Source organism: Anas acuta, chromosome 18 (genome assembly GCF_963932015.1).
Source record: "Anas acuta chromosome 18, bAnaAcu1.1, whole genome shotgun sequence".
NCBI classification, from domain to species: Eukaryota; Metazoa; Chordata; class Aves; order Anseriformes; family Anatidae; genus Anas; species Anas acuta.
In genome coordinates, this window is record NC_088996.1 from 13,068,821 (window position 1) to 13,096,521 (window position 27,701).

At 64.2% G+C, this 27,701-nt stretch overlaps 6 protein-coding genes and 1 long non-coding RNA gene across 19 annotated transcripts; 5 read left to right on the plus strand and 2 right to left on the minus strand.

The window, feature by feature from the left end:
- The first annotated feature begins 109 nt into the window (after positions 1-109).
- Positions 110-2,194, plus strand: LOC137841891 (uncharacterized). 2 transcript variants are annotated; one of them, XM_068655336.1, is made up of 3 exons: positions 110-221; positions 905-1,511; positions 1,657-2,194. In XM_068655336.1, exons 2-3 carry the CDS (start codon positions 1,143-1,145, stop codon positions 1,789-1,791), a joined length of 504 nt encoding a protein of 167 aa, XP_068511437.1. In that variant the 5' UTR covers positions 110-221; positions 905-1,142; the 3' UTR covers positions 1,792-2,194. The 2 variants fall into 2 exon arrangements, with proteins under 2 accessions (XP_068511437.1, XP_068511436.1); XM_068655335.1 differs by lacking the exon at positions 110-221 and adding an exon at positions 469-623.
- Positions 2,195-2,322: 128 nt separating this feature from the next.
- LOC137841888 (uncharacterized) lies at positions 2,323-6,743 on the plus strand. Of its 9 annotated transcripts, none has more exons than XM_068655328.1 (6): positions 2,323-3,319; positions 3,694-3,799; positions 4,117-4,206; positions 4,344-4,479; positions 4,742-4,912; positions 5,478-6,743. In XM_068655328.1, exons 4-6 carry the CDS (start codon positions 4,348-4,350, stop codon positions 6,159-6,161), a joined length of 987 nt encoding a protein of 328 aa, XP_068511429.1. In that variant the 5' UTR covers positions 2,323-3,319; positions 3,694-3,799; positions 4,117-4,206; positions 4,344-4,347; the 3' UTR covers positions 6,162-6,743. The 9 variants fall into 9 exon arrangements, with proteins under 9 accessions (XP_068511429.1, XP_068511427.1, XP_068511428.1 ...); XM_068655326.1 differs by having other exon boundaries at positions 4,172-4,206; XM_068655327.1 differs by having other exon boundaries at positions 3,694-4,206; positions 4,347-4,479.
- Positions 5,107-5,715, minus strand: LOC137841895 (uncharacterized). Its single transcript, XR_011088821.1, has 2 exons — positions 5,577-5,715; positions 5,107-5,421 (listed from the first exon to the last, which is right to left on the minus strand). It is a non-coding gene; the product is annotated as an uncharacterized lncRNA (long non-coding RNA).
- A 355-nt stretch (positions 6,744-7,098) lies between the features above and the next one.
- ARL16 (ARF like GTPase 16) lies at positions 7,099-8,243 on the minus strand. The gene is given in 4 exon segments (XM_068655338.1): positions 7,099-7,377; positions 7,556-7,671; positions 7,769-7,882; positions 7,977-8,243. Coding segments are annotated over 4 exon segments (669 nt in total). The 3' UTR covers positions 7,099-7,205.
- A 7-nt stretch (positions 8,244-8,250) lies between these two features.
- HGS (hepatocyte growth factor-regulated tyrosine kinase substrate) lies at positions 8,251-16,997 on the plus strand. 3 transcript variants are annotated; one of them, XM_068655319.1, is made up of 21 exons: positions 8,251-8,405; positions 8,545-8,629; positions 8,951-9,026; positions 9,554-9,646; positions 11,593-11,716; positions 12,094-12,146; positions 12,599-12,667; positions 12,832-12,956; positions 13,178-13,256; positions 13,344-13,442; positions 13,557-13,652; positions 14,014-14,052; positions 14,138-14,281; positions 14,408-14,621; positions 14,798-14,970; positions 15,137-15,277; positions 15,356-15,533; positions 15,613-15,746; positions 16,062-16,178; positions 16,385-16,480; positions 16,560-16,997. In XM_068655319.1, exons 1-21 carry the CDS (start codon positions 8,369-8,371, stop codon positions 16,665-16,667), a joined length of 2,280 nt encoding a protein of 759 aa, XP_068511420.1. In that variant the 5' UTR covers positions 8,251-8,368; the 3' UTR covers positions 16,668-16,997. The 3 variants fall into 3 exon arrangements, with proteins under 3 accessions (XP_068511420.1, XP_068511421.1, XP_068511419.1); XM_068655320.1 differs by having other exon boundaries at positions 14,411-14,621; XM_068655318.1 differs by having other exon boundaries at positions 13,178-13,442; positions 14,411-14,621.
- Positions 16,998-17,097: 100 nt separating this feature from the next.
- MRPL12 (mitochondrial ribosomal protein L12) lies at positions 17,098-20,693 on the plus strand. The gene is made up of 4 exons (XM_068655339.1): positions 17,098-17,455; positions 17,589-17,669; positions 17,786-17,920; positions 20,338-20,693. The coding sequence occupies exons 1-4, from the start codon at positions 17,198-17,200 to the stop codon at positions 20,452-20,454; spliced, it is 591 nt and encodes a 196-aa protein (XP_068511440.1). The 5' UTR covers positions 17,098-17,197; the 3' UTR covers positions 20,455-20,693.
- Positions 20,694-21,055: 362 nt separating this feature from the next.
- SLC25A10 (solute carrier family 25 member 10) lies at positions 21,056-26,276 on the plus strand. 2 transcript variants are annotated; one of them, XM_068655332.1, is made up of 12 exons: positions 21,056-21,213; positions 22,951-23,070; positions 23,205-23,319; positions 23,399-23,447; positions 23,788-23,829; positions 23,986-24,029; positions 24,473-24,543; positions 24,644-24,736; positions 25,009-25,086; positions 25,166-25,222; positions 25,672-25,748; positions 26,032-26,173. In XM_068655332.1, the coding sequence occupies exons 1-11, from the start codon at positions 21,124-21,126 to the stop codon at positions 25,744-25,746; spliced, it is 834 nt and encodes a 277-aa protein (XP_068511433.1). In that variant the 5' UTR covers positions 21,056-21,123; the 3' UTR covers positions 25,747-25,748; positions 26,032-26,173. The 2 variants fall into 2 exon arrangements, with proteins under 2 accessions (XP_068511433.1, XP_068511432.1); XM_068655331.1 differs by lacking the exon at positions 25,672-25,748 and having other exon boundaries at positions 26,032-26,276.
- Positions 26,277-27,701: the final 1,425 nt, after the last annotated feature.

Consider the following 27,701-nt stretch of genomic DNA (forward strand, 5'->3'; position numbering starts at 1 on the left):
GCGGCAAGGGGCTGGGGGCACTGCCCCCAGGGACACGGCAGGACCGGAGCCCAGTGTCCGGGGCACAGCTCCCCGCGGGGCGTGCAGCGGAGCCGTGTTGTGAACAGCTCTGCTCCTGGCCGGCTGCCTGCAGCCTTCTGGAACGCGGACCGAGGGTTTCTGCCCCGGGACGGGGAGCAGCGGCCTCCAGCCCCCAGCACCGCGCGGCCGCCGCCGTCCCGGTGAGCGGCTCAGGAGCCGCCGCGGCGCTGCCCGGGCCGGGGGGGGGTTGGGGAGAGGGGGGGGGGTCCGTGCCCAGCACCATTAAAGCCGCTCCCGCAGCTCGCCGTGGGCGCCTCAGCTCCGTGGGGGCGGCAGCTCGGGCTCGGGGGGTGCCGGCAGCCCGGGGGACGGGCGCCCGGTGGCGGCTGCGGCCCGGTCCCGGAGGGTTGGGGCACGGCGGCCGCGGCTCGGCCCCGCTCCTCCCCCGCAGCCCGAGGCGGAGCCGGGGCCGCGCCCGGGATCCGTGGCAGAGCCGCGCCGCGGCCATCGCAGGAACGGAACGGGCCGAGGGGGGGCGGGGGGGGGCAGGGCGCGGAGGGGCTCGCTGTGATGGCGCCGCGCCCGTACCTCGGCAGGGGCAGGTAGGGGGCACCGGGGGGCACCGGGAGGGCCGCGGGGGCGCCGCGGGGGCCGGGACTGGAACCGGAACAAGGGCGCGGCGGGCACCGGGGAGGCCGCGAGGGGGGATCCAGGAACCGGGGGGCGCTGGGACGAGGCCGGGAACGGGCCGGGGAGGCTGGGAGGGAGGGGGGAGACCGGGAACGGGCCGGGGGCACCGGGAGGCCGGGAGCGGCCGTGGCTGGGCCTGGGCCGGGCCGCAGCCGTCGCGGCCCCCGCTCAGGCGCTGTCGTTCCTCGGGCAGGTCTAGGGCTCGCAGCGGCTCCGGGGACCGTGTGTTCGAGGACCGTGTGTTCGGGCACCGGGGCGGCACCACGAAGGCACTGGCACCGGGGCTCTGTCCCGTCCCCAGCCTAGGGGCGCAGCGCTGCCGCCTCTTCCGCCTCCCCCCGCGGCCCTGCAGCAGCCCCTCGACAGCGGCACGGAAGCCGAGCGGGCAGCCCCCGGCCATCAGCAGCAGCCCCGCGCCTCAGAGCCTGGAGATGGTCGCTGAGTACGTGCAGAAGAACCGCGGCGCCCTGGTGTTCTTCAAGGCCCAGCCCCAGCTGTGCCTGCGGGTGGGCGACCTGGAGGGGACATTGTACGAGGGGCAGGACGAGCTGCTGCGGTGGTGCCAGGCGCTCTACCTGCCACAGCCCACCCGGATGATGGTGGCGGGCACGGTGGATGACGTGCCCTGCCTGGCCACGGGGCAGCAGCTCGTCATCCTCGTCGCGGAGAGCGGCGACGTGTACGCCTACGAGGAGGAGACGCTGCACAAGGTGGCCCAGAGCTTCGCCGAGTTCTTGGAGATAGGGCCGCAGCTCCTGGGGAAGGAGGTGTACCGCTGCGGAGAGCACATAGTGCCTCTGGTAAGCTGGGCTGGCGGGGAAGGAATCTGCAGCTCTTCTTGTCTTGGAAAGAGTCAGCCTGAGTTTGCTCGCGTGCTGGGGTCTGCCATGCCATTGATCCCACCTGCTTCGGTCCCTAACAGTTCCCTGATTGTTCTTCCAACAGGGTAAGGAGGAGCGGGACAAAGACCCAGCAGTCCAGCAGATCAGACAGAACGTCAATGAATTCATTAGGAAAGGGGAGGAAGAGTTCCATAGCCTGTTGAAGCTACTGGAGACTGAGCCCGCTGTTGCTTGTTAAAACTGTGGGGGGGACAGAGAGATACGCGGAACCGTACCTCCAAACTGTAAAATTGCATTTGTGCTGTAAAATTGCATTTGTGCTGTAAAATTGCATTTCTTAAATGCTTCAGTGGTGTCAAACTGCATTTTAAAGGACAATTTTTTGGAGCAACTCTGGAAGTGAGTACCAGAAGCTTTGTATTGATTTAAGCATGTAAAAAGCGTGTGGCTTTTGATGTGTTCTGCTTTATCCATGTTAAGAGCTTGACAAATGGCTTGGTCTGCTGAGATGCCAGCCAGATTTTAGGCCTGCTAAGAGGGGCTGCTTCAGCCTCCCCATCTGGTAACAGAGCAAAGAGAAGCTTCAAGAATTACCTCATGCTGGCTGACAAAGTTTGTAATAAACAGTGGAGCTTAACCCATCCTTGTCTCAGGACAGGCGACTCCAGCAGAGCAGGGCTGTGCCTCTGTCCTGGAGGCAGCACGCTCCCTCGTTTGACGCCCCCCTGCTCAGGGTTTTGAGCCTTGCCCACGCTCTGGACGCCCGCTGTGCCTGTGGCTGGGGCAGACGTGCGGCTCCCCGCGGGGCTGTGTCTGCCGCTGGGGGTGGGAGCAGGGCCTGCAGCTGCGTGGGCAGCAGCTGATTGCAGGGTGTGGTGTTATCTCTTAAAAACACGTTGGCAGGGCCATAGGTCGGGCGGCCTGATGTCATCGTTGTTTTGTGGAGATCTCCTCAGCGCATGTGCGGCACGAGTGGCTGGGACCCCTACCACTTGTTTGCCAGTTTGCCTTGGCTCTGTGCCCATGCTGACAACTTTTTGGCATTTTGTGTGTCACGGGTGCCAGGGAAGCGGCTAGCCCATAGGAGTGACCTGAGGGGGACACCCGGAGGCATCCCCACTACCCGGGGAAGGCTCGTTAGCTCGTTAGCTCCTGTTCAGTTGTCTCTGTCTCTCCTGGGCAGCCCCCCCCCCCTTCCTCACTTTCCGTGCTGCTGGCACCCACCCCCCCTGGCCACTGCGCTGCAGCCTCTGAAAGGCTCCGTGTCCCTGAGGAGCCCCATGACAGCACCCACCCTGCCGGCAGTGGGGGCCAAGGTCTCTGGCCCCAGCGAGCCCCCACCCGGGGCACTGGTGGGGCTGAGCCCTCTGGCTCCCCACACCCAGGGCTCCAGCACGATGGCGCAGTGGGCGCTGGCCGCCTGTCCCCATGCGGAAGCTCTGAACTCTGAGTTTTGAGTTTCGTTTCTGGAGAAATGAAAGTGGAAGCAAGAGTCTTGCTCCTCCCTCACACAGCTCTGCCGTCACGCTCCAGCAGAGCAGTACATTTGTAAAAGCTGCTGTGCCGGCAGCAGGCTGCGAAGCACCAGGTTCAAGCAAACGCCGGTGGGATTCCTCAGGCTGGGACTGGAGGAGGAGTGCTCGCACCAAGCACTGGTGGCAGTGCGGGGACCTGGGCGTCTTCGTTACGACAGCATACCCTGCGCTGTTCTGTGGCTCAAGAGCTTGAAGGCAGCACAGACTCCAAGGATTCTTTGCTTCTGCCAGGTACGTGCTGTTGCTTGTAAGCAATCTGTCTGCTTCCCCTGCAGACAGGCCCCTCGGGAGCAGGAACCCATCCCCAAACTCTCCCAGGGAAGCCCTGCTGGGGTTGCAGCTGAAGGTAGAGGAATGCCAAGGCAGCCTCCCCAGCGTGAAACTTGCTCAGCGTGGGGCTGCAGCAGCTCTGCTGATGGCTTGCTGTCAGGGAAGGTGCCCTCAGGTGTCTGCTCCGGCTGGGAGCAGCCCCGGGACCCCCAGCCACACACCGCATGGCGCTGCCCGAGCAAGCAGCCGGCACCACGGCCCCTGCCCGGTGTCCCCAGGGGCACAGGTGCAGGAGCTGGCCAGCCTCGGGGTGACCCAGCCTCCTGCCCTTCCAGCACGGCACCGTTCTGTGGGCTGTTTTCCTGGAGCCCTGCGGACCAGGACACAACCGCTGCAGTACCAGGCTACGTGTCCCCGATGGACTTTGTGCACCAAAACCAGGTGTGTGAGCACTGCCCCTTCTCCCCAGGAGGCCAGGAGGGATGCTCCCGTGTAGCATCCTGGCCGGCAGGTACCGGTGCTGCCATCTTCAGCTGCTGAGGGACATCCCAAGCCCATGCAGTGCCTGGTGCACGGCATTGCCTCTGGCGCACCCAAGCCTCTGCGGTGCTGGGCCTGGCTTCCCGTGCCATTGGGCACGCCGAGGGGCTGGGCCCGGGCTGTGTCCTGCAGTGCACTGCAGTCCCTGGGGCAGGCAGCAGATACGCACGGTGCGGCCACCAGCCCGTGGCAAGCTCTGCTCCCGCGCCTGCCCGCAGCTCGGAGCCACGCTCCTCGCAGTGCCACGCCACCAAGCCTCCTCTTCCTCCACAGGGCCCTGGCCATGCTGCAGTGCAGGATGCTCAGAGGTAAGGCTGAGCCTCGCCTCCCCTCTCCCTGCTCACCAGCAGCCACCCCCAGCCCGGCCATGCCCCAGGGGGACGAGCGCTCGCCCCGCAGCCCGGAGCACCCCGACACTGCTGCCACTCGCTCCTCTGTGCTTCAGCAGGATGCTGGCAGAGCAAGAGGAGTGGCGTAAAAGCCAGTTACAGATGAGTGGGAATCTCTTCATCAAGCAGTTCTTGAAGTTGCTGACTCAGAAGAGGCTGGCTGAAGACATCAAAAAGCACTACATAGAAAAGGTCAGCGCTGCCACCCCTGTCCTCCCCACCCGTCCATGGCCATGCTGCAGGTCCCAGCTCCTCCGGCAGCAGCCCCAGGCCAGAGGCACTGCTGCTGGTTTGAGCAGGGAGCTGGTGCCCAGAGTGGAGAAGCTGCTTGGAGCATGGGCAGGCAGGGAGGGGCAGCAGGGGGTGGGGGGCTGGGGGCCGGGCAGGCCGGCGCGGGGGCTCTGCAGCCGCGTTCCAGGCACAGCTCAGTGCCGGGGTCTCTGCTCTCCAACAGGTGCTGCACGCGGTGTTCTTCTTCGGAAGGCTGCACAAGAGGATGGTGAATCCCGTTGACTTCCTAGGGCCCACGACTTGCCAGATCATGCAGGCGAAGTTCCCCAGGCCGTTCGAACAGTACAGCACCCACCTCCCCAGCCTGACGCCCTACTCCATCCTGCTGCAGTTTGTGAGTATCCCCACACGTGCACGGCTCCAGAGGTGGCTCCCTTGGAGCTGGGCGTTCAGTCCCAGGGCTGGGACAGGACGGGCGGTGGGACAAACCCAGCACGGCCGCGGGGAGGCCCACTGGCTTTGTTGGGCACTGCTTTGTCTATTTAGTGGCTGGGCCATTTCCCTCAGAACAGCAGCCTTACACACCTCCAGCAGCATTTAGCCTTTACGACAATCTCTTTTTCCAACAGTGCCAATCCTGCTCCAAAGGCAGGCTGCCACTAGGCAGCATTTCAACAGACACACACACTCATGGCCAAAGCCAACCCAACCTCCTTACTGCTTCTCTAAATGTCCCCGTTTTGTTAAGTCAGAGCCCTTCTTGTAGAAGTTTCTCTCTCAGACTTTGCAGTCACAATGAGCTGCACTGACCAGCTGGTGCTGAACGGACTCAGGGGAATGGCCAATTTCTGAGTTTGTCTTTAAACCCCACGCTCATCCCCTTCTATTGCAGAGTATCGCTTCCTGGGGAATGAAAGAGACAGGGAGGGGTCTGTACAAAGAGCTGTGTCTGTTCCCAGGGCACTGAAGAAGCGGGCTGCAGCACCCAAGAGCAAATGGAGTCTTTCTTGCGTGACTTTAACGAAACTCTGCAAGAAGAATTGGAGCAAGAAACCAACCTGAAGCTCAGTCAGTTCGTCTTCAGAGCTGCAGTTATTTCTTTCAGCATCTACAGAGACCCTGGGGATGGAGCAGCCACCCCTCTCTTTTATGGAGCGTCCCTGTCCTGCAGCGGGCTGCTGGAGAGGAAGATCATGATTGCCATCCTGTGCTTACAGACCTGGCACAAGGCAGTGGCGTTCGCAGTGCACCACGGGGAGAATGACCTGGCCATTGTTTTCCCTGATGGGGTACAGTCCCGGGCCTTCTACTACATGCACGGAGCCTTCGTGGAAAAGGAGCCCTGCGTGAAATGCAGGAAGATGTTCAAGGTTGACTTCAGGCCACCCGCAGGCAGCGCCACGGAAAATTCCCGATGGCCATACGGAAACTGTGCCGAGAACGAGAGCCTGAGCAAGCTGCTGCAGGGCGTCCCGGGGCTGCAGGAGAGGGTTGTCTCCACACACACTCCCCCCCAGCCAAACACCTACCAGGCCATTGAGCAAGAATTTGCAGACGTCATAGAAAACAGTTTTAGAAGACACCTTGTCCAGTTGCTCCAGGAAAGACATTTTTTTTCTCACCTTCCTCTGCAATTCTTTTGAGCCCAGGTGAGCGCTGGAGGCAGCCGCAGGCTGGTGCCTGCTGCAGCTCACAAGACACCCCCGACTGCAGCCCCCTGGCAGCTCTGCCTGCCCCCACCCACGAGCTCCCGTGGGCCCCCACCTTTGCACAGGCTCCCCTGGGCCACCTTGCTGCGCTCTGGCTGGTGCAGGGCACGCGAGGCCACAGCAGTAAAAGTGCTGCCTGCAAGCAGCCCCAGCCCAGGGGCCCAGCCCCACTGACCCAAGCACTATGACTGCTCTTGCAGAAGGGACCGGCACAGCCCCAGCAGGAGGGCAGGAAAGCCTTCTCACCCTGCCTTTACGTTGCTTCCAAAACCAGGCTACGTGCTCACAGCAGCAGAGCCTGGACAGGACACAGAAGAGGCAAAAGTGCAGCCTCTGCGTGGCACGAGGCAGCCCAGCTCCATGTCTGCAAACTGCCCAGCGATGGGGCACCCGTTGGTTGCTTGCTAGATGCAGCAGCACAGGGCGCTGCTTTCAGTCTGTGGAAATGAAGATGTGTGTGATTTTAAATTATGTACCTGATGATTTGCAACAGAGACCGTTCATTTGTGAAGCCTCCTCCTTTCGCCTCTGTGTAGATCCAGACTGCTCCGCTCTCAGGCACAGGAGCTGCATCCTCCTGGTGACACAAGCAGCCAGCAGGGCCTGCGCACGCAGCACGCCCTCAGCCAGGCTTTGCTCACAGGGCTCGAAGCCTGGAGCAGGCAGGAGGAAGGGGCAGCTTGCCCTGGCGTCCGAAAGGAGCACGGGCATCGAGGCAGCCCCGCGGCAGCGCTGCAGAGCTCCAGGCAGAGCTCAGAGCCAGACGTGGCTACGGACGGTTTGCTGCAGGAGCACGGCCTGAGGCTCCCGCTCAGCCCCTCCCTGAGAGGCCGGGGCTTGCACCCAGCACAGGGAAGTCCGGACACGGAGGTGGAAGTTTCCCAGTTTTACTGTAAAGTCCTAAAAAGCCGCCACAGGCAAAGCCCTAGGGAGCTGCCCCCTGCCACCAGCCCCTGGCACTGCCCAGGGCAGGGCGGGTCAGCCGGGGTCCCTGAAGGTGTCCCTCAGCCACTGCAGGACGTCGGCCAGCCCGGTGCCGTCGCGCGCGCTGGCCTCCAGCACCGTGACGGGCTGCGTAGCGCAGGACACGATGTCTTGCATGCGGAACAGAGACTGCATCTCCACCAGCGACATGTAGCAGGGCAGGTCACTGCGGCCAGAGGGCTCCGTGTCAGCCACCGCCCCGCGGTCCTGCCCCCCCCCAGCACCCACACAGCCGGCCCTGGGGGCGCACAGCCCCGCTGCCACCCCACAGAGCCGGCGGCCTCCCGGGGCATCGCCCTCCGGGGGTGCCCCGGGAGCTCCGCGCCCCCCTCGCCCCCGTTTACATCTTGTTGAAGAGCACCAGCACGGGCACGGCGGCGAGCTGCGGGGCGGACAGCAGGGCCAGCAGCTGCACGCAGGACGAGGACACCTGCGTGGGGTTGGCGGCGTCGACCACGAACTGCGGAGGGAGGGGGCGGCTCCGTGGGGGCGTCCCGGGGCTGGGGGGGGGGCCGGGAGCCCCGGGCACCCCCGCGCCCCCCCGGGCCGGGTCTCACCATCACAGCGCCGCAGTCCCCGTAGTAGCTGGGCCAGATGGGGCCCATGCAGCCGCCCAGCTCCCGCACCGTCACCCTCGGCGGCAGCGGCAGCTCCGTCAGGTTGGTGCCCACCTGCGGGGCCGCGACAAGGCGGGGTCGGGCCGGGACCGGGACCGGGACCGGACCCGAACGGAGCCGGGCCCCCGCTTGTCCCGCCCCGACCTACCGTGGGCAGCGTGGCCGGGGGCTCGCCCAGCTCCTTGGCGCCGTCCCGGGCGCTCAGCTGTGCGGGGCGTTAAGGACGCGCACGGACGGGCGGGGAGGGCGCGCCGCCGCACCGGGACCCCCCCGGAGCCCCCCGGTACCCCCGGAGCCCCCCCGGTGCCCCCCGCCCCGCGCGGATATGGCGGAGCCGCTTCCCCAGCAGGCTCTTGCCGACGCCCGCGGTTCCCAGCAGGAGGCAGCCGCCCCCGCGCCGCCCCCCCGCCGCCATCACCGCCCCGCCGGAAGTGGCGCCGCCCGCCCCGCCGGAAGGCGGAAGGAGCGGAAGGCGGAAGCGGAAGCGGCCGCGGGCTGGCGGCGGGGCTGGGCCGGGCCGGGCCGGCGGCGGGGGACGCGATGGGGCGCGGCGGAGGCACCTTCGAGCGGCTCCTGGGTAGGGGCCGGGCCGCCCCCCGCGGGGCTCGGCGCCGGTGATCCGCGGCCGGTGGCGGTTTGGGGGGGGGGGCGCGGCGGGGGCCGGGCAGAGCCCGGGGCTGTTGGGGCCGGGCTGACGGCGCCGCGCTCCCTTGCAGACAAGGCGACGAGCCAGCTGCTGCTGGAGACCGACTGGGAATCCATCCTGCAGATCTGCGACATGATCCGCCAGGGCGACACGCAGTGAGTGCCCCCGGGGGGGGCCCTGTCCGCAGCTCCGGCCGCGCGGTGCCCGGGAGGCGCTGCCAGGCGGCCGCCCCCTGCCCTGCGCCCTCCTCCCGGCCCCGGCTGCAGGCTGGGCCTGGCCCGAAGGCTGTGGGGAAAACCCAGGCCTGAGCGTGTCGGATCCTCCTCGTCCCAGTTTGCGCTGGGGGAGCTGGGTTGGGTGTGCTGGGAGCTGACAGCACCTTCTGTTAGTGGGGGTCGGGGGGTTGTCAGGGGCAGGGGGAGTATCCTTGCAGACTTGTCCTCGCCCAGGAACGTGTGCTCTCTGTCTCCATCCAGAGCAAAATACGCAGTCAACGCTATCAAGAAGAAAGTCAACGACAAGAATCCCCACGTGGCGCTCTATGCGCTAGAGGTAACTTCAGCCCGAACCCCCAGCCCTGTGGGGGCCCGTTCCACAGGCCAGAACTTCCCATCCTTCCCAAGCCTGCCTGCTGGGCTGCAGCCTGCGCAGCGTTCCCTCTGCCCTGCCCAGCAGCATCAGGGCGTGACTTGGAGTTGCCTCCTGGCTCTAGCGCAGAGGCATCGTGACTGAGTGACAGGCTGTGATGTTTTGGTCTTGAATTCAACCTCAGAGCTAGAAACGGGCCAAGCCAGAGCTTGTGCGGGGGTCTGTTTGCTTGCCTCTGTGTGTTTAAATAGCAGAGGTCCAAAGGCCACCATGAAGCTAAAGTATAGCTTATGCTTTAGCCTTGTGGTGTGCGTTTCTCTGGCTTAACTGACACTTCTTTACTTTAATCCTTATTTAAATAGTGCCCCCTTCTTAGCTTACCTGCTGCAATAACCTGTAACAGGTGCTGAAACACCGCTCTTTTGTTTAGTCTCTGTAGGCCACGGAGAAGGAAGAAAGTGGCAGGCTAATGCTGTCCTTTGCCCTCGCAGGTCATGGAGTCTGTAGTTAAAAACTGTGGCCAAACAGTCCATGATGAAGTAGCTAATAAACAGACTATGGAGGAGCTGAAGGAAATACTTAAGGTAAACTTAACTTGTTTTACTTTGGTTTTTGAATGAGGTTGTAAGGCAACGAAAGGAGGAAATGTACGTGTTCTCTGTTTCATTCCCTGTGTATAAGGAACAGAGACTTGGAAATGTCTCTCAGAGAAGAGCAACCTGTATTGTTTAATATGAAGAGGTGAGTGTAGAGAGCTGAAGAGTGCCTGCTGGGGAGAGAAGATGTCATGAGAGCAAAGATAATTTTTGGCTATACCATGAAGTGGGGAAGGAATATGCTGTAAAGGCATAGGCCATCTCATGACGGGTGATCATGGGTGTGGTGCTTTGCTTGGCCAGAGACTGAAAACAAACCAACAAACAAAAAACAAACAAACAACTGTCAGAGTTTCACCAAGGATCTGAGCAGGGGTAGGTGAATACCATTCCTGTAGTCCAGTGTAGGACACCAAGAAGGTGAGTAGCAAGGTGAAACTGACAGAAGTTTCCTCTTTACTATGACAATTTCACTGGCCTGTGGAACTGGCCTGAGGAGCTTTTCAGGTTGTGGACCTGTATCACTTGTCCGTTTGGTACAATGTGCTGCCTGCAGGAGCTCCTTATGCCCCAGGACTTGAGATTTCCACAAGGGAAGGGTAAATGAGAACTCAGGTCTTTGGTTTCCAGTCCTGAGAACAGTAACTCACAGACAAGAGGTTGTTACAGTAATGCTGTTACTTCCTTGTAGTCCCTATCTTCTGCCACAAATAGACAAGTTGATGACCCAAATATCTGTGGAGTGAGCTGTGCTGCTCCTGCCACCTCACGCCCTGTAGCCAGGTGTCTCCTGCGTGAACTTCCTGTTCGGGCTGATTCAGTCCTCGTACGGCCCCTCCTGATGAAATGGGAATGCTGCAGCAGTGTGAAGGCCGGGTGTGGTAGCACAGCTGCTCTGAGCACTGAGGGGATCAGATAGGATCAGATCAAAGATTCTGGGATTCTCTCCAGTCCTTGTCTGCCTCGGCAGTTTCATAACTGTCGCAGACCCGTTGTCATCCTACACGCGGAAATTTGCTGCCTGTGAATGCCTCGTGCTGTTTAAAATGGTGTTAGCTCTGATGAGGCTCAGGGCTGTGCCATTTGTGGCATGCGGGGTTTTGCCAAATCTCCTAGAAGTTAGGAGCTCCAGGAATTGTCACTAGGTCACACTGTGCTGAGCTCTCGGATGAAACGGGAGCTTGATGATCTCTGCTTCCTGGGGGACTTCTGGAGCAACCGGTCATGTGAGGCGGCGATGACTCGGTCAGCTGATGGCAGGGCTGCTCCTGGGGCTGGGATAGGAATGGGCTTGCCAAGTTTCCTCTGGCTTCCTGAGCTGTGATACAGCCGTCCCTTGCCTCCAAAGGGCAGGCTTCCCAGCTGTCCTGATTGCATCACGTCTCGAGGTAGTTCTGGGTATTCCCGCACAGGAGTCTCTGAGCTGGAGCTGCTGGCAGCTGGGCACCAGCAGCCTCAGACACCTTCCGGCTGTGTCTGTGGTGCCCTGTCAGAACTGGGGTGAGATGATGGTGCTGCCCCGGGCAGCTCTCGCCCTTGCAGTTTGTAGAGTGAGGGACGAGCAGCTCTTGTGAGGAGGTAAACAAGAATGTTGGCAGGCCAGTGCTTGTGCCTGCCCTGGGGAGTAACCGTGTGAGTCTCCATGGATGTGTCCCAAAAGCATTGTGCCTGCACACCTCCCCAAGTTATTGTGCTGCTCTGAGGACAGCCTCCTGTTCATGCTGGAGCAGGGGAGCGGGAAGCTGAAGGAGGATGTAGTCCTTGCTGTAGATTGTCCTGCTTGCAGTTTTCTGACAGCTTTTACCTTGCACGAGTATTCTGAAGCCTCTCTCCCTATGGATGGTATTTCTGGCTCCTGTCTGAGGGATTTGTAACATCCCTTGGGCTTCAGGGTCTTTTTCTCAGGCTTTTTTTTTTTTTTTTTTTCCCTGCAGAGGCAAGTGGAAGCGAGTGTGCGCAGTAAGATCCTGAACCTTATCCAGGCCTGGGCTCATGCCTTCCGCAACGAGCCTAAGTACAAGGTGGTGCAGGACACCTATCAAATAATGAAGGTGGAAGGTGAGGGAACTGGGGGTGAAGGTGGCTGGCAAGTGGCCGTGCTCTGGAGGAGCCTTGCTGGAGGAAAAAATGGGTTTGGGGTCCCTGCTAGGTATTAGTGAAGTCTGAATTTCCAGTGCTGAGCTTTTTCTCAGCATATTTTTGAGCAGTTATTCTCAGCTCTGTGTGAGCAGTAGGCACCGCTGGCAATGCCGCCTGGCCTCCTGCAGCAGGAAGATTGCTGCTGCTCTTATCAGAACAATGTAACGGTCAGGGTAGAAATGCTGAGCTGTGTTTGGCGTGTACGGCTGGGACCTGCAGCACTAGGCTGAGTCCTGGCACCACAGTGTCCCAGTGCAGAAGCCTTTCACAGGGGAATGCTGTCCCTTCTCCCACAGGCCATGTGTTCCCGGAGTTCAAAGAGAGCGATGCCATGTTCGCTGCGGAAAGGGTGAGTGAGCGCTGCTGGCGGGGAGGGAGCTGGTGCTGTGGGACAGGCCTTGCCATTGGATCCCTTGGGCTACTAAACCTTCAGTTCTTGCTTGCCTCCATTTCCAAGTTCTTGCTTTTCCTCCATTTCACTCGCGTCGGAGACCTTGCTGTGTTCATTGCTTGCTTGCTCCCTGCTGTCACACGGGCAGTTCTGGGTTGGTGTACAGCGGCTTAGCCTAAAATTACCAGAGGGAGGGGAGAATTGGCCAGGACAGGACATTAGTCTCAACCTGCTAAGCACCCCCCAGAGTGGCCCTACTTGGTGGCTTTCTAGCAGCATGGTAGATGCAAATGCTTCCTGCCTCCCCATTCGTGTCTGGGTTAGCCGTAGGAGCTCCTGAAAGGTTCTATGACAACATCATCCGTGAGGCCTCGCTCCTTGCCTTACACGAGTTTCCTTAACCCCGCCAGGCTCCAGACTGGGTAGATGCTGAGGAGTGTCACCGATGTCGAGTGCAGTTCGGAGTTGTGACACGGAAGGTGGGTGCTGCTCCTGCCCTTCTGGGTTCCCTGAGCCTGTGTGGAGGTGCGTCTGGGTGACTGCCCCCAGCCACTGCCCGGGACGTGCCGGGACCGTTTGAGGGGTATCATCTAATGGGGAAGCAGCATCTTGCTGCCACACTGATGTCTCCCGTTCTTTGCAGCATCATTGCAGGGCCTGTGGGCAGATCTTCTGTGGCAAATGCTCCTCCAAGTATTCGACCATCCCCAAGTTTGGGATTGAGAAGGAAGTGAGAGTCTGTGAGCCCTGTTACGAGCATCTCAACAAGTCAGTACCCTTTGTGGCATGTTTCTGGGACCGTGAGGGGAGAAACTTGGCATGGAGCCACCTCTCTGGCAATTAGCATAAGGGTTTCCCAGTTGTGTAGGCTGGCTAGGTTCTGTTCCTTCCTGGGAGTGGGCTTTACAGCTGTAGTGTTGTGCAGAGCTGGGGCTCCAGTGCTGGGGAAAGAGCACTCGGTCTGTGCTGACACCTCTTTCTGACTGCAGGAAAGCTGAGGGTAAAGCTGCTGCAACCTCCGAACTGCCCCCCGAGTACCTGACCAGCCCCCTCTCTCAGCAGTCCCAGGTGAGTGGCTGCCCTCTGGGTGACTTGGTGACACTGGCCTGCTCCTTCATCCCTTTAGTGACTGCTGCCTCATCTTTCTGCTTGCAGCTGCCCCCGAAGCGTGATGAGACAGCTCTGCAAGAGGAGGAAGAGCTGCAGCTAGCCATTGCTTTGTCTCAGTCAGAGGCTGAGGAGAAGGAGAGGATGGTTTGTACACTGCTGGGCATCTGGGCCTGTTTTTTTGCCACACAGCTTGATGCTGGCTGGTTGATTCAGAGGAGTCTGGACAGTCCCTGAGTTGACTTCTTTTCTCTCTTGCAGAGGCAGAAGACATCCTACTCCATGTACCCGAAGGCTGAGCCCACACCCGTCACATCGTCAGCTCCGCCGGCGGGCACACTCTACTCCCCACCTGTGGTATGTTCACGGGCTGCTGAGCACGAAGTGACCGGGCACAGGCCAGTTCCCCAGCCCAGCTCTGCCCTGCTTGGGTCAGATTGGATCCCTGTTCTGGGAAAAAACTTTGCTCCCTTCATTGTTTTTTGTCCAGAAGCTCTGTGCTCAGCTGGCACTTAGGTGCCTGTGTTGCTGGCATGAGGCTCAGGTTGCTGCCTGCAGCAGCTGCAGTCTGTGCCTGGCGGAAGGAGGTGGCTGCGCCCCTCTCTGTGCTGGTGCTCAGCACTGGTGGCTGTGCCAGGGCCAGGTCTGGACAAGATAGCTGCGTGGGAGTTGCAGTTTTCTTGTTTCTCTGAACGGGATTCCCTCTTTTTCCTCACAGAATTCCTCTGCTCCCCTGGCTGAGGACATTGACCCTGAGGTATGGACGCGGGGCTGGTGAGCGCTGTGGCACCGGGTTGCTCCCAGCATGGCTGTGGTGCTCATTTTCCCTCTCTTCCTGGCAGCTGGCTCGGTACCTGAACCGCAACTACTGGGAGAAGAAACAAGAGGAGGTTCGCAAGAGCCCGACCCCGTCAGCACCTCTGTCCCTCACGGAGCCAGCCGCGCAGCCGGGGGAAGCCCACCCCACCCCGCTCGGCGTCGTCGAGGTAAGAGGCGGCCTGGGTCTGTCCTGCAGCCCGCAGGGCTGAGCAGCACCCGACAGGCACAGCTCTGCGGGGCTGCTGCTGGCCCTCGGCTCGGGATGTCCTTGACCGGCCGCCCTGTCCCCCCAGCAGCAGTACCAGAACGGCGAGTCGGAGGAGAACCACGAGCAGTTCCTGAAGGCTCTGCAGAACGCAGTCACCACGTTTGTCAACCGCATGAAGAGCAACCACATGCGAGGCCGCAGCATCACCAACGACTCTGCCGTGCTGTCCCTCTTCCAGTCCATCAACAACATGCACCCCCAGCTGCTGGAGCTGCTCAACCAGCTGGATGAGCGCAGGCGTACGTGGCAGCGGTGCTGCTGGGGGTCCTGGGGAGGGGCAGGCGGCTGCCAGGGTGTCCCCCAGAGCCGGTGCTTGGCATTCCCGTGGCACAGCCTGCCCAGAGAGAAGCCAGAGCAGCGTGCAGGGACAGTCTGAGTGCTCTAGAGGGTCCCTGAGGCTGCCTTTCCCCCGCAGTGTACTACGAAGGCCTGCAGGACAAGCTGGCCCAGATCCGGGACGCGCGTGGGGCTCTGAATGCGCTGCGGGAGGAGCACCGGGAGAAGCTGCGGCGCGCAGCAGAGGAGGCAGAGCGCCAGCGCCAGATCCAGCTGGCCCAGAAGCTGGAGATCATGAGGCAGAAGAAGCAGGTGAGGCGGGAGCACTTCCAGGGATCCGGGGCCTTGTCAGCCAGCAGGCCTGCCTGTGCTCCTGCTGGTACCGTAGGCTAGCCCGGGTTTGGCACAGAGAGCTGCGCTGGCCGGAGGGGATGCTGCCACATCCTGGCTCCTGGCTATCACAGCGTTGTTGCCACAGGAGTACCTGGAGATGCAGCGTCAGCTGGCCATCCAGCGCCTGCAGGAGCAGGAGAAGGAGAGGCAGCTGCGCCTGGAGCAGCAGAAGCAGACCATCCAGATGAGAGCCCAGATGCCAGCCTTCTCACTGCCTTATGCCCAGGTAAGGCTGCTGGGTCGCAGACCTGAGGCCGCATCCCTCGGGACCTGGCAGAAACGCTTGCTTTTCTTCCCTCACCAGCTCCAGGCCATGCCAGCAGCCAGCGGGGTGATCTACCAGCCCTCTGGGCCCACGAGCTTCCCCGGCACCTTCAGCCCTGCGGGCTCTGTGGAGGGCTCTCCCATGCACACCGTGTACATGAACCAGGCAGCGCAGGGGGGCACAGGGGGGTACACAGCGATGCCCGTCACAGGGACAGGTTTGTGAGCGAGCTGGATCCAGCGTGGGTGGAGGCCGAATGCAAGGAGCTGCTTCAGTCTCTGCTCTCTCTGCTGCAGATCCCAACATGGTGAACGCCTACATGTACCAGGCGGGGGCCGGCAGTGGGCAGGCGGCTCAGCAGGGCCAGGCGGTGCCCACCACAACCCCAGCGTACTCGTCCTACCAACCCACTCCAACGCAGGGCTACCAGGCAAGCGAAGGCGGCTTGTGGCCAGCTGGGGCAGGGCTGGGGAGTTGTGTGGGGCTGGTGCAGGTGATCTGACTCTGGGGGTGAGTTCTCAAGTGGGAGGGGGAAGCTGTTTGGTCCCACACCTGGAACTGCTGCTTCCCCTCTGGGAAAAGGCACGGAGCAGACCTAGTTCTGGACTCCCCACTGTGCAGAGGGGCAGTATGGCAGTACGCCCTGCTTCCAGGGGGGAGCCCTACTGGTCCCGGAGCTCCTGGGTGGTTTGAGGTGAGCCAAAGCTGCCAGGGCCACCTCTCACCAGCAGCCTTTTCTCCCCAGAACGCAGCGTCGCAGTCACAGAGCATCCCTGCCATCTCGCAGGCCCCGCAGTCCGGTGCGATGGGCTACATGGGCAGCCAGTCCGTGTCCATGGGCTACCAGCCCTACGGCATGCAGGTGAGCACCCCTGGGCCGGGGGAGCTGCAGCCAGCAGGGCCTCCCTGGGCCTCTGCTGCTGGGGGCAGGGACGGGAAGGCCTGGAGCAGGGAGCAGCAGGCTCGGGGGTGGGCAAGGCTCTGGGGGGCTGCCTGCTTCGGGCCTTCTCCCCCGCTGCGAGGCCGGGAGCCGCCCCGACCTCCCCCCTTCCCCCTCCCCTCCCGCAGGGCCTGATGTCGGCGCTGCCGGGCCAGGACGCGGCGCTGAGCAGCCTGCCCCCGCAGCAGCCCTACCTGCCGGGGCAGCAGCCCCTCTACCAGCAGGTGAGTGCCAAGGGCCAAGGGGCGCGGGGGGGGGGGGGGGGCTCGGGGCCGCCCTGACGGCGCCGCCTCCTCTCCGCAGGTGCCGCCCGCCGGAGCCGCTCCCCAGCAGCAGCCGCAGCCGGCGGCGGCCCCGGGGCAGCAGCAGCCCCCGGGCAGCGGCGAGGCGCAGCTCATCTCCTTCGACTGACGGCGCCGCGCGGCCGCCCCGTCCCTTAACGGCCCTCAACGACACTACCGGCACTACCGACAGCACCGCTCCGCGCCGCTCCCCCCCGCCCGGCCCCCCCCCCCCCCCCGCCGCTGCCCCCGCACCGGCTCCGTGCGGGCCGGGGGCGGCCCCGGTCCCGCCGCACCCCCCCGGTCCCGGCCTCCCCCGGGGCAGGCGAGCGGCGCTGCCCGGCGCCGGGCTCCCCCCTCCCTCCCCCCCCCGTCCCCCTCCTGCCCCCCGGTTCCCGCGCTCGGTCCCCGCCGGAGGCGACGGAGCCGCAACGGTGACAATAAAGTGTGCGGAACGAACGGGGCTGCGCTGCGCCGCCGGGGGGACCGCCGGGAGGGGGCGCACGGGGCCGGAACCAGCGAGAGCTGGAGGACCGCGCGGGTAGAGCGCCGCCCGCGCCCAGCCAGCGAGGAGAGGCGGCGCGGCCTAGAGCGGCCGGCGCGGCGCGGGGGCCGCCGGGAGCGCGGGAGGGAGGGCGCCGCCGTGTCCTCTGGGCCGCCATGCTGCCCGCCGCCCGCCGGGCGCTGCCGCTGCTGCCCCTGCCCCGGCCCCGGCCCCTGACCCGGCCCGTGCCGCCCGCCTGGTGCTGGGGCGCCGCCAGGCCGCTGGGCACGGGCCGCGCGCGGCGCTCCGAGGCGCTGGCCGGGGCGCCGCTGGACACGGCCGCCAAGCGGTACTCGCCCAAGGTGCAGCAGCTCGTGAGGGACATCGCGGGGCTCACGCTGCTCGAGGTGGCCGACCTCAACGCGCTGCTCAAGGTGGGTGGCTCGGATCGGACCGGTTCCTGCTCAGTTTCGGCCCGGTTCCGGCTCGGTTCCGGCCCCGCTCGGCCCGGCCGGGCCCGCGGCCCCGCTGTGCCCGCTGCCGGTGACGCCGCCGCTCTTCCCGCAGGAGACGCTGAAGATTTCGGACGTGGGGGTGATGCCCGTGGGGGCGGCCGCCGCCCTCGTGCCGCCCCCCGCAGCGCCGCAGGTACGGGCCCGGCCCGGGGCCTGGGGTCCCGGGGCGGGTGGGGGGGGGGGGGGGGGGTGGCGGTGTTAGGCGGGCCCGGGGCTGGGCGCCCCTCACCGAACTGCGGCTGCTTCCAGGAGGAGGAGGAGGAGGTCCCGCGCAAGAAGGAGAAGATGGTGTTCTCCGTGCGGCTGACCGAGCTGAAGGCCGCTGACAAGGTGAAGCTGATCAAGGAGGTGAAGAACTTCGTGCCCGGAGTGAACCTCGTGCAGGTGAGGAGGGCGCTGCCCACCCGCACCGCCCCTGCAGCCCTGGGCCCGCTCCCAGGCACAGGCAGGTTCCAGAGCACATCACAGGCCCTGGCCTCACTTCCCTGCTCAGAAGGGACCCTGGATTTCACCGTCCTCAGAGGAACAGCCTGCCTGGGGGCTGTGTGCGCACCTCAGAGCAAAGAGGGCGAGACAGAGCAGGAACCTCTTGCGGTGCTCTTATAAGAGCCCGTTCCTTCACAGCTCTGCTGAGTGGTGAAGGGCCAAGCCCCTAGCAGAAGTGAGATGAGAAAGGAGAGTCAGAACAAAGAGCTCTAACGTGCTTCGGTTCTGTACTGAACATTGCTTCCGTATCGTGGGGATGGTGGCAGCACTTTCTGTTTACCCAGTTGCAAGGAAGTGATTGCTAAGCATTGTAAAAATCTACTTTGATGTGCAACCCAGAACATCAGCGTTTGCAGAACATCCTCCAAAATATTTTTAATGCTGTATCGTAAAAGAAATAATTCAATAGCAGGAACTCAGGTCGCAGTGGTGGTAGTTTCATTGGCTCACTGGGACCCTTAGCTGACTGTCAGCTTGGTTAGTCTGACAGTTGTTTATCTGTTATCCGTCCCAAGCAAATATTAAAATGCCAAAGCCCTGTAACAGGTACAGCCAGTAGATAACTAAAAACCATTTGCAGAACTAATGCTCTGTCAGAGCACATGGGACCTGTAAAGCAGTCTGGTTACAGTTCTAACGCAGCTACACGGTTAGCAGATGCAGGTTATTGCTGGTAAACTCTGTGAAGTGTGATTCACCCAATGTGATATTTTGTTTGAAAACACACACAAGAACTGCTGCTGAGGGTAGTTCTGCCTGTGGGAGTCGTATTCAAAGCGTAGCTGACAAATCGTTACTGTGAGGAGTTGTCATCCAGGTGAGGTGCTTTTACGTGAGGTTTGAGGTGTTTTAAAATGATCTTTTCTTTGGGCTGTGAGATTGTTAATGATTTGGAAGAAAGTATTGCCAGTAAAGCCCTTGGATGTCGCGTGCTGATGAGAGATTTTGATTGACTCCACTCAGTCAGTCCTGTAGAAACGACCGCTTGGTGTGACAGGCGTGTAGTCAGAGCGGGCTGGACTCACCTGTTTGCACCTCTGGAAGCTTGTCCAAAGCCTCTCCAACACACACTCAGCTCACTCCTTTGCCTCTGGAATTCTCTTCTGCTCAGACTGGGGTTGAAGATGTCTGATGAAGATTTCCTGGCCCTGCCTAGTGGCTGTTACTGCGTGGGCCCAGCTAGGGCCCTGCTGTTCTTCCCTAGAGATGTGAGAAGCTGCTTTCCTTGGACTGAGGCTGCTTTAGAACAAAAGTTGAAGTGTTAGGGAGCAAGGATCTTACATGAATAACTGCAATTGTGTTGCGTGTCCTCGTTGCAGCAAGGCAGAGCAGGCTCTCTTCCAGATCCTGCCCTGGGCTCCTGTGAGTGCAGGCACACCCACGCAGCAGAGCTTTGCCTGCGCAGCTCTGCGCCTTCGCAACTCTTGCAAACAAAAAAATGTTTTCTGCCACTGTCAGCGAGCACCCAACGTGAACTAAGCCAATGAAAGCTCCTTTCTGTCAGCAGTGGTCACTCCGTTAGTTTCCAGAACTGCAGTTGTGCATTTCCGCAGTGCCCTGGGGGGAGCTGACAGCGGCTCCTCACTGTGGAACCCCCCACGGTTTGTTGCTGCTGCTTGGTGTGAGAGCAGCGGCACTCAGACTGCAGCAGGCGTTTTTCCTCCCGCATCCTCTTGCCTTTTTTCACTGCGTTTTAAAAATAAAAATAAATAAATAATAATAATAATTTAAAAAAACACTATTCTAGGGAGTCCCTTTAAATCAGTTACAGAACTTTTTGGATTGTCTTAATTCCTGTGGTACTTCGTGGTAGTTTTGTCTATAAGTCCTGAAAATACCAAATCGTGCTGTCAAGCACAGTCCGTACCGTGACTCTACGCAGTACAGCAGATTCTCTGACTTCCCTAGCACAGCTGTGTACAAAACTTGAGAGAGCCTCTCCTTCCCGCTGGCAGAAATATGTAAACCAAAACATTCTCACTGCAGAAGCCCGGGTCAGTGGCTGCGTTAGCTCGTGACGTGGTAGCTCTGTGTGCGCCCCAGGCGCCTTCGCAGGCCAGGCTGCACATGGGGGAACACAGCACACGTCATGTACCCAACACGGGACTTTGTGGGCAACTGCACGCAGAAAAAGGCCCTACATGGCTGTGGCCTTCCAGCAGGATGTGCTGCGTAGTTCATGTAGAGGTCTGGGTTCCAGAGCATTAGGCAAGTTTCTCTGGTCCGCTTACGCAGAGGTCAGGCTCATGGCTCTAAATCTGTTAATCTGGTTAGTGAAAGCTCGTTTGCAAGTCTCATACTTTGCCCCCTCACAGGCAAAGAAGCTGGTGGAGTCCCTGCCGCAGGAGATCAAGGCGAACGCGTCCAAGGAGGAAGCGGAGAAGATCAAAGCGGCGCTGGAGGCAGCAGGAGGGACTGTGGTTCTGGAGTAGAGGGCCCCGTCTGACCGCGGGGGGACTGGCCTACCGGCAGCATCGCCGCTGCCCACCGGGCACTGCTCGCTGACCGAGCCGGGGTCCCGGGCGTTTCTGGGCGAGACGTCCCCCGGCTGCTTGGGGGGAATGCTCGCGCAGCGGGGTGCAGCGCAAGGATGGGGTACGGTTTGGCGGGGCCGCTGCCATGTTCCAGCAGCACCACGAACTTTACAGTCATAAATATCCAGTGGGAAAAAGCCTGTGGAAGCAGTCATCTGTGGGACACCAGCCTGCCCCTGGGCTCTGCGGGTGGTAGCGGGGCTGCTGCACAGGGGCTGCTGCACAGGGGCTGCTGCAGAGGGGCTGCCGGGGTGCACTGCTCCCCCCGCAGCACGCCGCGGTGGCTGCTCCGCGCTGCCCCTCGCTGCAGCCTGCCCGCCCCTCGCCCATCTCCGCCCCCCGCGCTGCGGGCCCGGCGCCTGCAGCCGCGTGGGAGCGGCGCCGAGCCCCGGTTAAACGCGAGCGGGTGAGCGGCGGCCCCGGTGAGCGCCCCCCCGGCGGGCACCGCGCGGCCGCAGCCGGGCCCTGCCCCCCCCCCGCCCCCCCCCAGCTCCGCGCGGGGCCTGGCGCGGGCGGTGGCGGCGCCGGTGTGGGCGGGCGCGGGGCGGGGCGCGCAGAGCGGCGCCGATGGCGGAGCGGCGGGTGTCCCGCTGGTACTTCGGGGGGCTGGCGTCCTGCGGCGCCGCCTGCTGCACCCACCCGCTGGACCTGCTCAAGGTGGGCACGGGGCGGGGGGTGCGGGGGGGGCTACCGGGAGGGCTCGGGAACGGCCGTTGGGGGCCGCGGAACGGCTGCCCCCCGGGAACGGCTGCCGCGGGGACCCGGAACGGCCGCCGGGGGATGCGGCTGCGGGGTCCCCTGGGCCCGGGGGCGCTGCAGGGGGGCGCGGGGCCGGGGTGGGGGCGGGCCCGGTGGGGTTGGGCTGCCCCGGGGCCCGCCGGGCTGCGCGACCGCCGGCTGCGGCGTCCCCCCGGTGCCGGGCGCAGCCGGGACCCGGACCCGGACCCGTGCCGGGGCTGCGTGGGGTCGGGGCGGGCACCCCCCCCTCGGTCCCCCGGTGCCCCCGCAGGCCTGGCTCTGGGCGCCCGGAGGGGCTGGGGCCGGGTCCCCCTGGTGCTGCCCCCGGGGCTCCCCCGTGGCCGATGCCGGGAGCAGCCCGGGCCGGCACCGGCTGCCCCGGGGCGTTCGCAGCTGGGCGCTGGGCGCGGAGCCGCCTTTGGACCAGGACTCCGGCCGCGGGGCCGGTGCCAGGTGCGGAGGAGACCTCTGAGCCTGGTGGGCAGGGAGCCAAGGGCACCGCTCTGTGCCTGCGGACCTTGCCCCCTCGGCGGCCCCACCCAGCCCGGCCGGAGGTCGCTCGCACCCCTCTGGGGTCCTTGGAGCCGGCCCCGTGCGGTGCTGACCCTGGGGCTCCCACCGGGCCCCACTGCCCCGGGCTGCCCGCAGCCCTCACCCAGCTGTGACACCGCCAGCTCTGGTCCCTGAGATCCCAAATCCCTGACTGGGTGCAGGGTCCCTTCCCTGCACGTGCAGGGGATGGAGGCCACGCTCCCGCTGTGTGTCCCACGCCCCGGTGGCAGCGGGGTGTCTGTAATGGGAGCCAGGCCCGGTCCCTGCCGGGGGCCCTGTGTTTGCTTTCGTTTGGTCTCCTGGGGCCTCTGACCCGCGTGCGGTGTGTGCAGCACGGAGCTGGGGGTGCGCTCAGGACGTGCTCCAGCAGAGGCTGGCGCAGCTCCTGCGCACGAGGGCTCTGCTGCAGCCGGCCCCGGGGCAGCCCCGCTCCCCCCCCCCCGCTGCTGGGAAGCGCCGGGGCGCCCGGGCTGCAGCCGGCGGTGGCAGGGAGCAGCCCAGACCCAGAGCAGCACCGCGGGGCCGTCTTCTGCCTGTGCCGCTCCTGGGGCCGGCAGGAGGAGGAAGCTATTTCTGGAGGCCTGCGTGGCGAGCGTGGAGGGCAGCAGGAGGTCACGGATTCAGCGGTCCTGTCTGGTTCCCTCCGACCAAACCTGTGCCGGTTGCTCGCTTGCTCACGTGCTCCTGGGTCCTCCCCCCTCGCTGGTGCAGTCCAGGGCTTTTCTTGGACGGCTGGGCACCACGACTTTGTCTTAGGACACGTTCTTGAGGCCACCCAAGCTGAGCGGCCATGTGGGAGGCAGGGACCGGCAGGTGCCTCACACTCCGCCTTCTCCGGCGTCCCCATCCCCGCGCTTCTGGGCTGGGCCAGGAAAGGTTCCAAGCACCGCGTGGGCGTGCGGAGCCCGGAGCTGGTGCTGCTCATAGGGAAGCTCCTCATGGGTGCTGAGGAGTTCCCCCGGCCAGCACCGAGAGCTGCCCCGCGGGCTGCCCTGCCTGCAGCACCACACGGCCCAGGGGGGCTCCCACCCCTTTCTGCCCAGCCCATGGGGCCGGGCTGTGGCGGCGCGGGGCTGGTGCTGACCCTGCCGGGCTCTCCCCCAGGTCCACCTGCAGACGCAGCAGGAGGTGAAGATGCGCATGATGGGGATGGCGATGCGCGTGGTCCGCACCGACGGCTTCCTGGCTCTGTACAACGGGCTCAGCGCCTCGCTGTGCCGCCAGGTGAGTGCCGCCGTGCCCCGGGGCTGGCACAGCACGGCACAGCACGGCGCTGCCCTCCCAGCCTCACCAGCGCCCCAGTGGTGCCGGGGCAGGCAGGCAGCCAGCAGGACGCGGCAGCTCGTTCTCTCCTGCAGATGACGTACTCCTTGACCCGCTTCGCCATCTATGAGACTGCGAGGGACCGCTTGGGCCAGGGCAGCCAGGGGCCTCCCCCCTTCTACCAAAAAGTGCTCCTGGGTGCAGTGGGAGGTGAGCGAGGAAGAGGGACCCTCGGCCCTGGCTCCCTCCGGCCGGAGGAGCCCCGACCCCAGCTCTCCTCTGGCCGCAGGTTTCACCGGCGGCTTTGTGGGGACCCCGGCGGACCTGGTGAACGTCAGGTCAGTGCTGCCGGTGTCTCCGGTGCTGCTGGGGAGGGCCGTTTGCTGCTGGCTTGCAGCTGGGGCGCTGGGCTGCTGCCCGTGTGCCTGGCTTCTCTCCTGCCCCAGCCCCCCCGTGGTCCCTGGCCCGGTCCCGGTGGGGATCTGTGTGTCTGGCAGGCCAAACGCGGCCCCTGCCCTTCAGCAGGGCCCCCGAGGCGCAGGCCTGGGGCAGGTTTCTCGTCCCTTGGGACAGAGACACCGTGGGACCTCTGCTGGGCCTCCCCCCGCAGCCCTGAGCTGGGGCCTGCCCCCCTCCCCGGTATCCCCCCCCCGCAGCCCCCCATGCTCTGCCTTGCAGGATGCAGAACGACGTCAAGCAGCCGGCCCACCTGCGGCGAAAGTGAGTGGGGTGCGGGCCCTGGGGTCCGGGGGGATGTGGGGGGGCCGCGGGGAGGCAGCGCTGCACCAGCAGCGGTTGGGAACTGTGGGAGCCAGTGGGTGGGGGGGAGCTTTGGGAGTCCCCGACCCTGACACCTTCCCCTCTCGCCCCTTGCAGCTATTCCCATGCCCTGGATGGCATGTACCGCGTCCTCCGGGAAGGTGAGGCTGTGCCAGCCGGGGGGGAGCCTGCCCGGGGCCTCCTCCATCAGCAGGAGCGGCCACAGGCACATCGCTCTGTGGGCACTCGCTCAGCGTGGGGAGGGAGAGGGGCAGAGGGTGGCAGGGGGGCCGGCGAGCCGAGGCTGTGCAGGGCCGGCATCCCCCCGACATCTGGTGCGGGCAGGGAGGAGGTGGCTGCCTGCAGGGAGCTGCTGGGACAAAGCACGGAGCTGGAGCAGGTCGGGGGGGTGAATGGCAGGGGGAGAAGGCGCTGTGCTGGAGGAGGCTCCTCGCTTGGGGGTCCGGGGTATTCGCTGTTGCAACACACAACGGCACGTAACACGTGGGGGGTTTAGGGGACAGATCAGCGGGGAAGGAGGCTCCTTGGGGGAAGGGAGCGTGAGTAATGTGCCAGGACCGTGCTGATCGCTGCCTGTCCACAGAGGGCTTGAAGAAACTGTTCTCAGGAGCTACGATGGCATCCAGTCGAGGGGCCCTGGTCACTGTTGGGCAGGTAGGACGGTTCTGCTGGGCAGCAGTGCCTGGGGAGGGACGAGGCAGACCCTGGCACAGCAAGGAGGGGGCTGTGTCACTAACACGCTGTGTCTTTGCAGCTTTCCTGTTATGACCAAGCCAAGCAGCTGGTTCTCACGACTGGGTTGCTGTCAGACAACATCTTCACTCACTTTCTGGCCAGCTTCATTGCTGTGAGCAGGGCTGGGTGGGGGGGAGGCAGGGCTGGGACTGGGTTTGCCCGCAGCTGGGCTCAGGACCCCGGGCACGGCTGCCAGAGCTGCGTGTCAGGACTGGTGAATTTGGGCTCGGTGCTGAGGCTCCTGTGCAGCTCCCAGCGTGGACTCGGACCCAGGCTAGGCTGCGGGCCTGGCCCTCTCCCCGGTGACACGGGCCATGCCAGCAGCCAGCGGCCGGGTCTGCTCTGCCAGCTGGAGCTGGTGACCCCCCCCCCGCCTCTCCGCAGGGCGGATGCGCCACATTCCTGTGCCAGCCCCTGGACGTGCTCAAGACGCGCCTCATGAACTCCCAGGGCGAGTACCGGGTGAGTGCGCGGCCTGCCCGGCCCCTCGGTGCGGCAGCCTCTGCTGCCGGGCACCTCGTCACCCCCCCTGTCTCTGCAGGGTGTCACCCACTGTGCCATGGAGACTGCCAAGCTCGGGCCCCTCGCCTTCTACAAGGTACCTCCCCGGGGCGCGTGGGTCGGCCTGTGGGGAGGCTGGGAGCGGAGGCGGCGCTCAGTGGTTGTGGAGCCAGAGCTTTCCAGGGCTCTGCCGCCTGCAGCCCGACTGCTTCCTGCACCAGGCCCTGTCCTGGCCCCGGAGCGCTGTGAGCCGTGGCCTCCTTTGGGTTCGCTGCCTGGGTCCGGGTTCTGCAGCAGCTCTGCTGTTGTTCGGGTCCCAGACAGGAGTGCGGGTCCTGGCAGCAATGCTCCGGCACTTGCTGACCGTTACAGACGCTGGTCGGTTCTTGGGCCCGAGGTGCAGGGCTGGGTGCAGTCACCCGTGTCACATCTCGCTCCTGGGAGGGCCCCTGAGGGCCCCTGAAGTGGGGTTTCAGACCCGAGGTTTCTTCCAGCTGTGGCCAGTCAGGCGCCCCCCGTTACAGCCTGTCTGCTCATCTTCCCCAGGCAGCGTCCATTCCCCTTCTGATCCGGGGGCTGTGGGATCTGACCCTGGCTTCTACCGAGATTCTGCCTACGTAGTGGTGATGCCAGCACTGATGTGTTTGGGGGCAGAGGGGCTCATGCATGCTGCTGACACCTGCGTGCACAGCGATGGCTGCGGTGCCTCCCCTGCTGCTCCGGCAGCCTCTTGCCTGCCACCCAGGCCCCGGCTGCTTGGGGCTCGTGCTGCATGCCCAGCCAGCCTCCCCCGTGCTTGCAAGTTCGTGCTGCTGCCCGTGGGCTGGGCTGCTGGGCACCCTTGGCCCCGACGGGGAAGGCGGAGGCCAGGCACGTGCTGACTCTTCTCTCACTGTCCCGTTCCAGGGCTTCGTTCCTGCTGCCATTCGGCTCATTCCTCACACCGTCCTCACCTTTGTCTTCCTGGAGCAGCTGCGCAAATACTTTGGGATCAAAGTGGTCACCTGAGGGAGGGCTGGACCCTGCCTCGCCCTGGGGGTGAGCGTGCAGGTCACCACCGGGATCCCAGAACCCTTCCCCCCTGTCCGGGGCCAGGGCTGTTCCCCCTCCCCTCATCCCCACTCCCGTGCCTTGCCAGGGCCTGTGGCCAGCTGGTCCCAGGCTGCCCTTCCCTCACTCCCCCCTGTTCTCAGCACCTCCGTTACCTCTGGGCTGTCCTTAGGCCCCCTCCCCTCTGCACTCTGCTTTTTTTTCTTCTTCTTCATCCTCCCCTGCCCCGCTGGCCTCCAGGTCTGTCCCTGCCTCCCCCCGGTGCTGGCTGGAGAGGCGGGCTCAGCAAGGGGCCCTCGGCTCTGTCCCCACGGCCTCGTCCCGGGGCGGATGGGGAGCAGCCCCGTGCCCCTGCCTGGTGACAGCCTGAAGGGGCAGGGGCTGGGGGGGCCCTAATGCTTGTGACAGCGCCGCAGCCAGGGCCTGTGCAGGGCCAGGGCTCTTTGCTCCCTGCCTCTCCTGCAAGCAGCAAGGGGGGGAACGCAGGTTCAGCCCAAGGCACCGTCCCCTCTTTGGTGCCTCTGTCCCCCCCCTGCTCCCCTGCTGGCCCCACACAGGCCGGCCTCTGCCTCCTCTCTCTGCTGCTCTGCTCCCCAACCTTCCCCTACCCCCTGCATCCGCTCAGCCAAAATTCTCCAGCGCCCGACGGCCGCTGGGCTCTTCAGGGATTGTGCCTTATACCAATGATGACAGCGGGGGTGCGGGGGGCGCGGGGCAGCCGCTCGGCCGTGCTGCCCTGCTGGGGCGCTGCCGGTGACCACCCCGCTGCCAGCGCCGGGCGCTGCGTGCCCGTGGACCCCACAGCCTCGGGACAGCACCCGGCATCCGTCCAGCGCCCCCGCAGCCTCGCCACCCCCCCTGTCCCTCACTGCACCGGGGCAGACCCAGCCCCGCACACCTCCCGTGCACCCTCCCTGCCTGGTGGCCACCTCGGCCCTGCTCGGGGGGCTGCGGGCACCAGCCCCCTGCTGTGTACAGCCCTGCGCAGGGCGGCTCTGAGGGATCAAAGAACTGGAATATCTGTGACCTTAACGTATGACAAATAAACAGCGGAACAAACACGGTGACCGGCATCCTGCTTGGGGGAGGGGGGGAGGTGTGCCCCCTCCTGCAGCAGGGGGGCTGGGGGCGGTGGGAGCGCAGCGCTCGTGTCCCCGCTGCACCGAGCGGGGTCTCACCGGCTCCGTGCCCCCAGCCCCGCACAGGGGGGGCCGCGGGCTGAGCCCGGCCGTGCTGGGAGGGGGGGGCTCCCGGGCTGAGCCAGCCTCTGCCCCTGCTCCTGCCTCTGGCTGCTCGCAGCCCCGGCTGCCGCTAATTGGGCTCAGCGGGCGGCGCGGAGCCGGCCCGGAGCCAGCCCGGGACGGCGGCGAAGTGAAAGCTCGTCACCTTAACGAAGCCTAACGATGCGGCTGGCGCCGCCGCTTTGTTCCCGTGCCTGGCCCCGTGCGAGAGCCGCGGGCAGGTGGGCGAGGGGCGAGCCGGGCCCCCGCTCCTCCCGGCACCGCTTCCAAGAGGCCGGCGCTGGG

What these genes read in the sequence shown, in the direction of transcription:
- LOC137841891 (XM_068655335.1), top strand. Translation starts at nt 592, where the DNA reads ATGGCGCCGCGCCCGTACCTCGGCAGGGGCAG. An exon ending in CCGTACCTCGGCAGGGGCAG is followed by an intron (nt 624 to 904) that starts GTAGGGGGCACC and finishes TTCCTCGGGCAG; the next exon opens with GTCTAGGGCTCGCAGCGGCT. An exon ending in GAGAGCACATAGTGCCTCTG is followed by an intron (nt 1,512 to 1,656) that starts GTAAGCTGGGCT and finishes TTCTTCCAACAG; the next exon opens with GGTAAGGAGGAGCGGGACAA.
- LOC137841888 (XM_068655321.1), top strand. Translation starts at nt 3,443, where the DNA reads ATGCCAAGGCAGCCTCCCCAGCGTGAAACTTGCTCAGCGTGGGGCTGC. An exon ending in AAAAGCACTACATAGAAAAG is followed by an intron (nt 4,480 to 4,741) that starts GTCAGCGCTGCC and finishes GCTCTCCAACAG; the next exon opens with GTGCTGCACGCGGTGTTCTT. An exon ending in ACTCCATCCTGCTGCAGTTT is followed by an intron (nt 4,913 to 5,477) that starts GTGAGTATCCCC and finishes GTCTGTTCCCAG; the next exon opens with GGCACTGAAGAAGCGGGCTG.
- HGS (XM_068655318.1), top strand. Translation starts at nt 8,369, where the DNA reads ATGGGGCGCGGCGGAGGCACCTTCGAGCGGCTCCTGG. An exon ending in CTGAGGACATTGACCCTGAG is followed by an intron (nt 14,053 to 14,137) that starts GTATGGACGCGG and finishes TCTTCCTGGCAG; the next exon opens with CTGGCTCGGTACCTGAACCG. An exon ending in GATGCCCGTCACAGGGACAG is followed by an intron (nt 15,534 to 15,612) that starts GTTTGTGAGCGA and finishes TCTCTGCTGCAG; the next exon opens with ATCCCAACATGGTGAACGCC.
- MRPL12 (XM_068655339.1), top strand. Translation starts at nt 17,198, where the DNA reads ATGCTGCCCGCCGCCCGCCGGGCGCTGCCGCTGCTGCCCCTGCCCCGG. An exon ending in ACCTCAACGCGCTGCTCAAG is followed by an intron (nt 17,456 to 17,588) that starts GTGGGTGGCTCG and finishes CTCTTCCCGCAG; the next exon opens with GAGACGCTGAAGATTTCGGA. An exon ending in CGCCCCCCGCAGCGCCGCAG is followed by an intron (nt 17,670 to 17,785) that starts GTACGGGCCCGG and finishes GGCTGCTTCCAG; the next exon opens with GAGGAGGAGGAGGAGGTCCC.
- SLC25A10 (XM_068655331.1), top strand. Translation starts at nt 21,124, where the DNA reads ATGGCGGAGCGGCGGGTGTCCCGCTGGTACTTCGGGGGGCTGGCGTCC. An exon ending in GCTCCTGGGTGCAGTGGGAG is followed by an intron (nt 23,320 to 23,398) that starts GTGAGCGAGGAA and finishes CTCTGGCCGCAG; the next exon opens with GTTTCACCGGCGGCTTTGTG. An exon ending in GTACCGCGTCCTCCGGGAAG is followed by an intron (nt 24,030 to 24,472) that starts GTGAGGCTGTGC and finishes GCCTGTCCACAG; the next exon opens with AGGGCTTGAAGAAACTGTTC.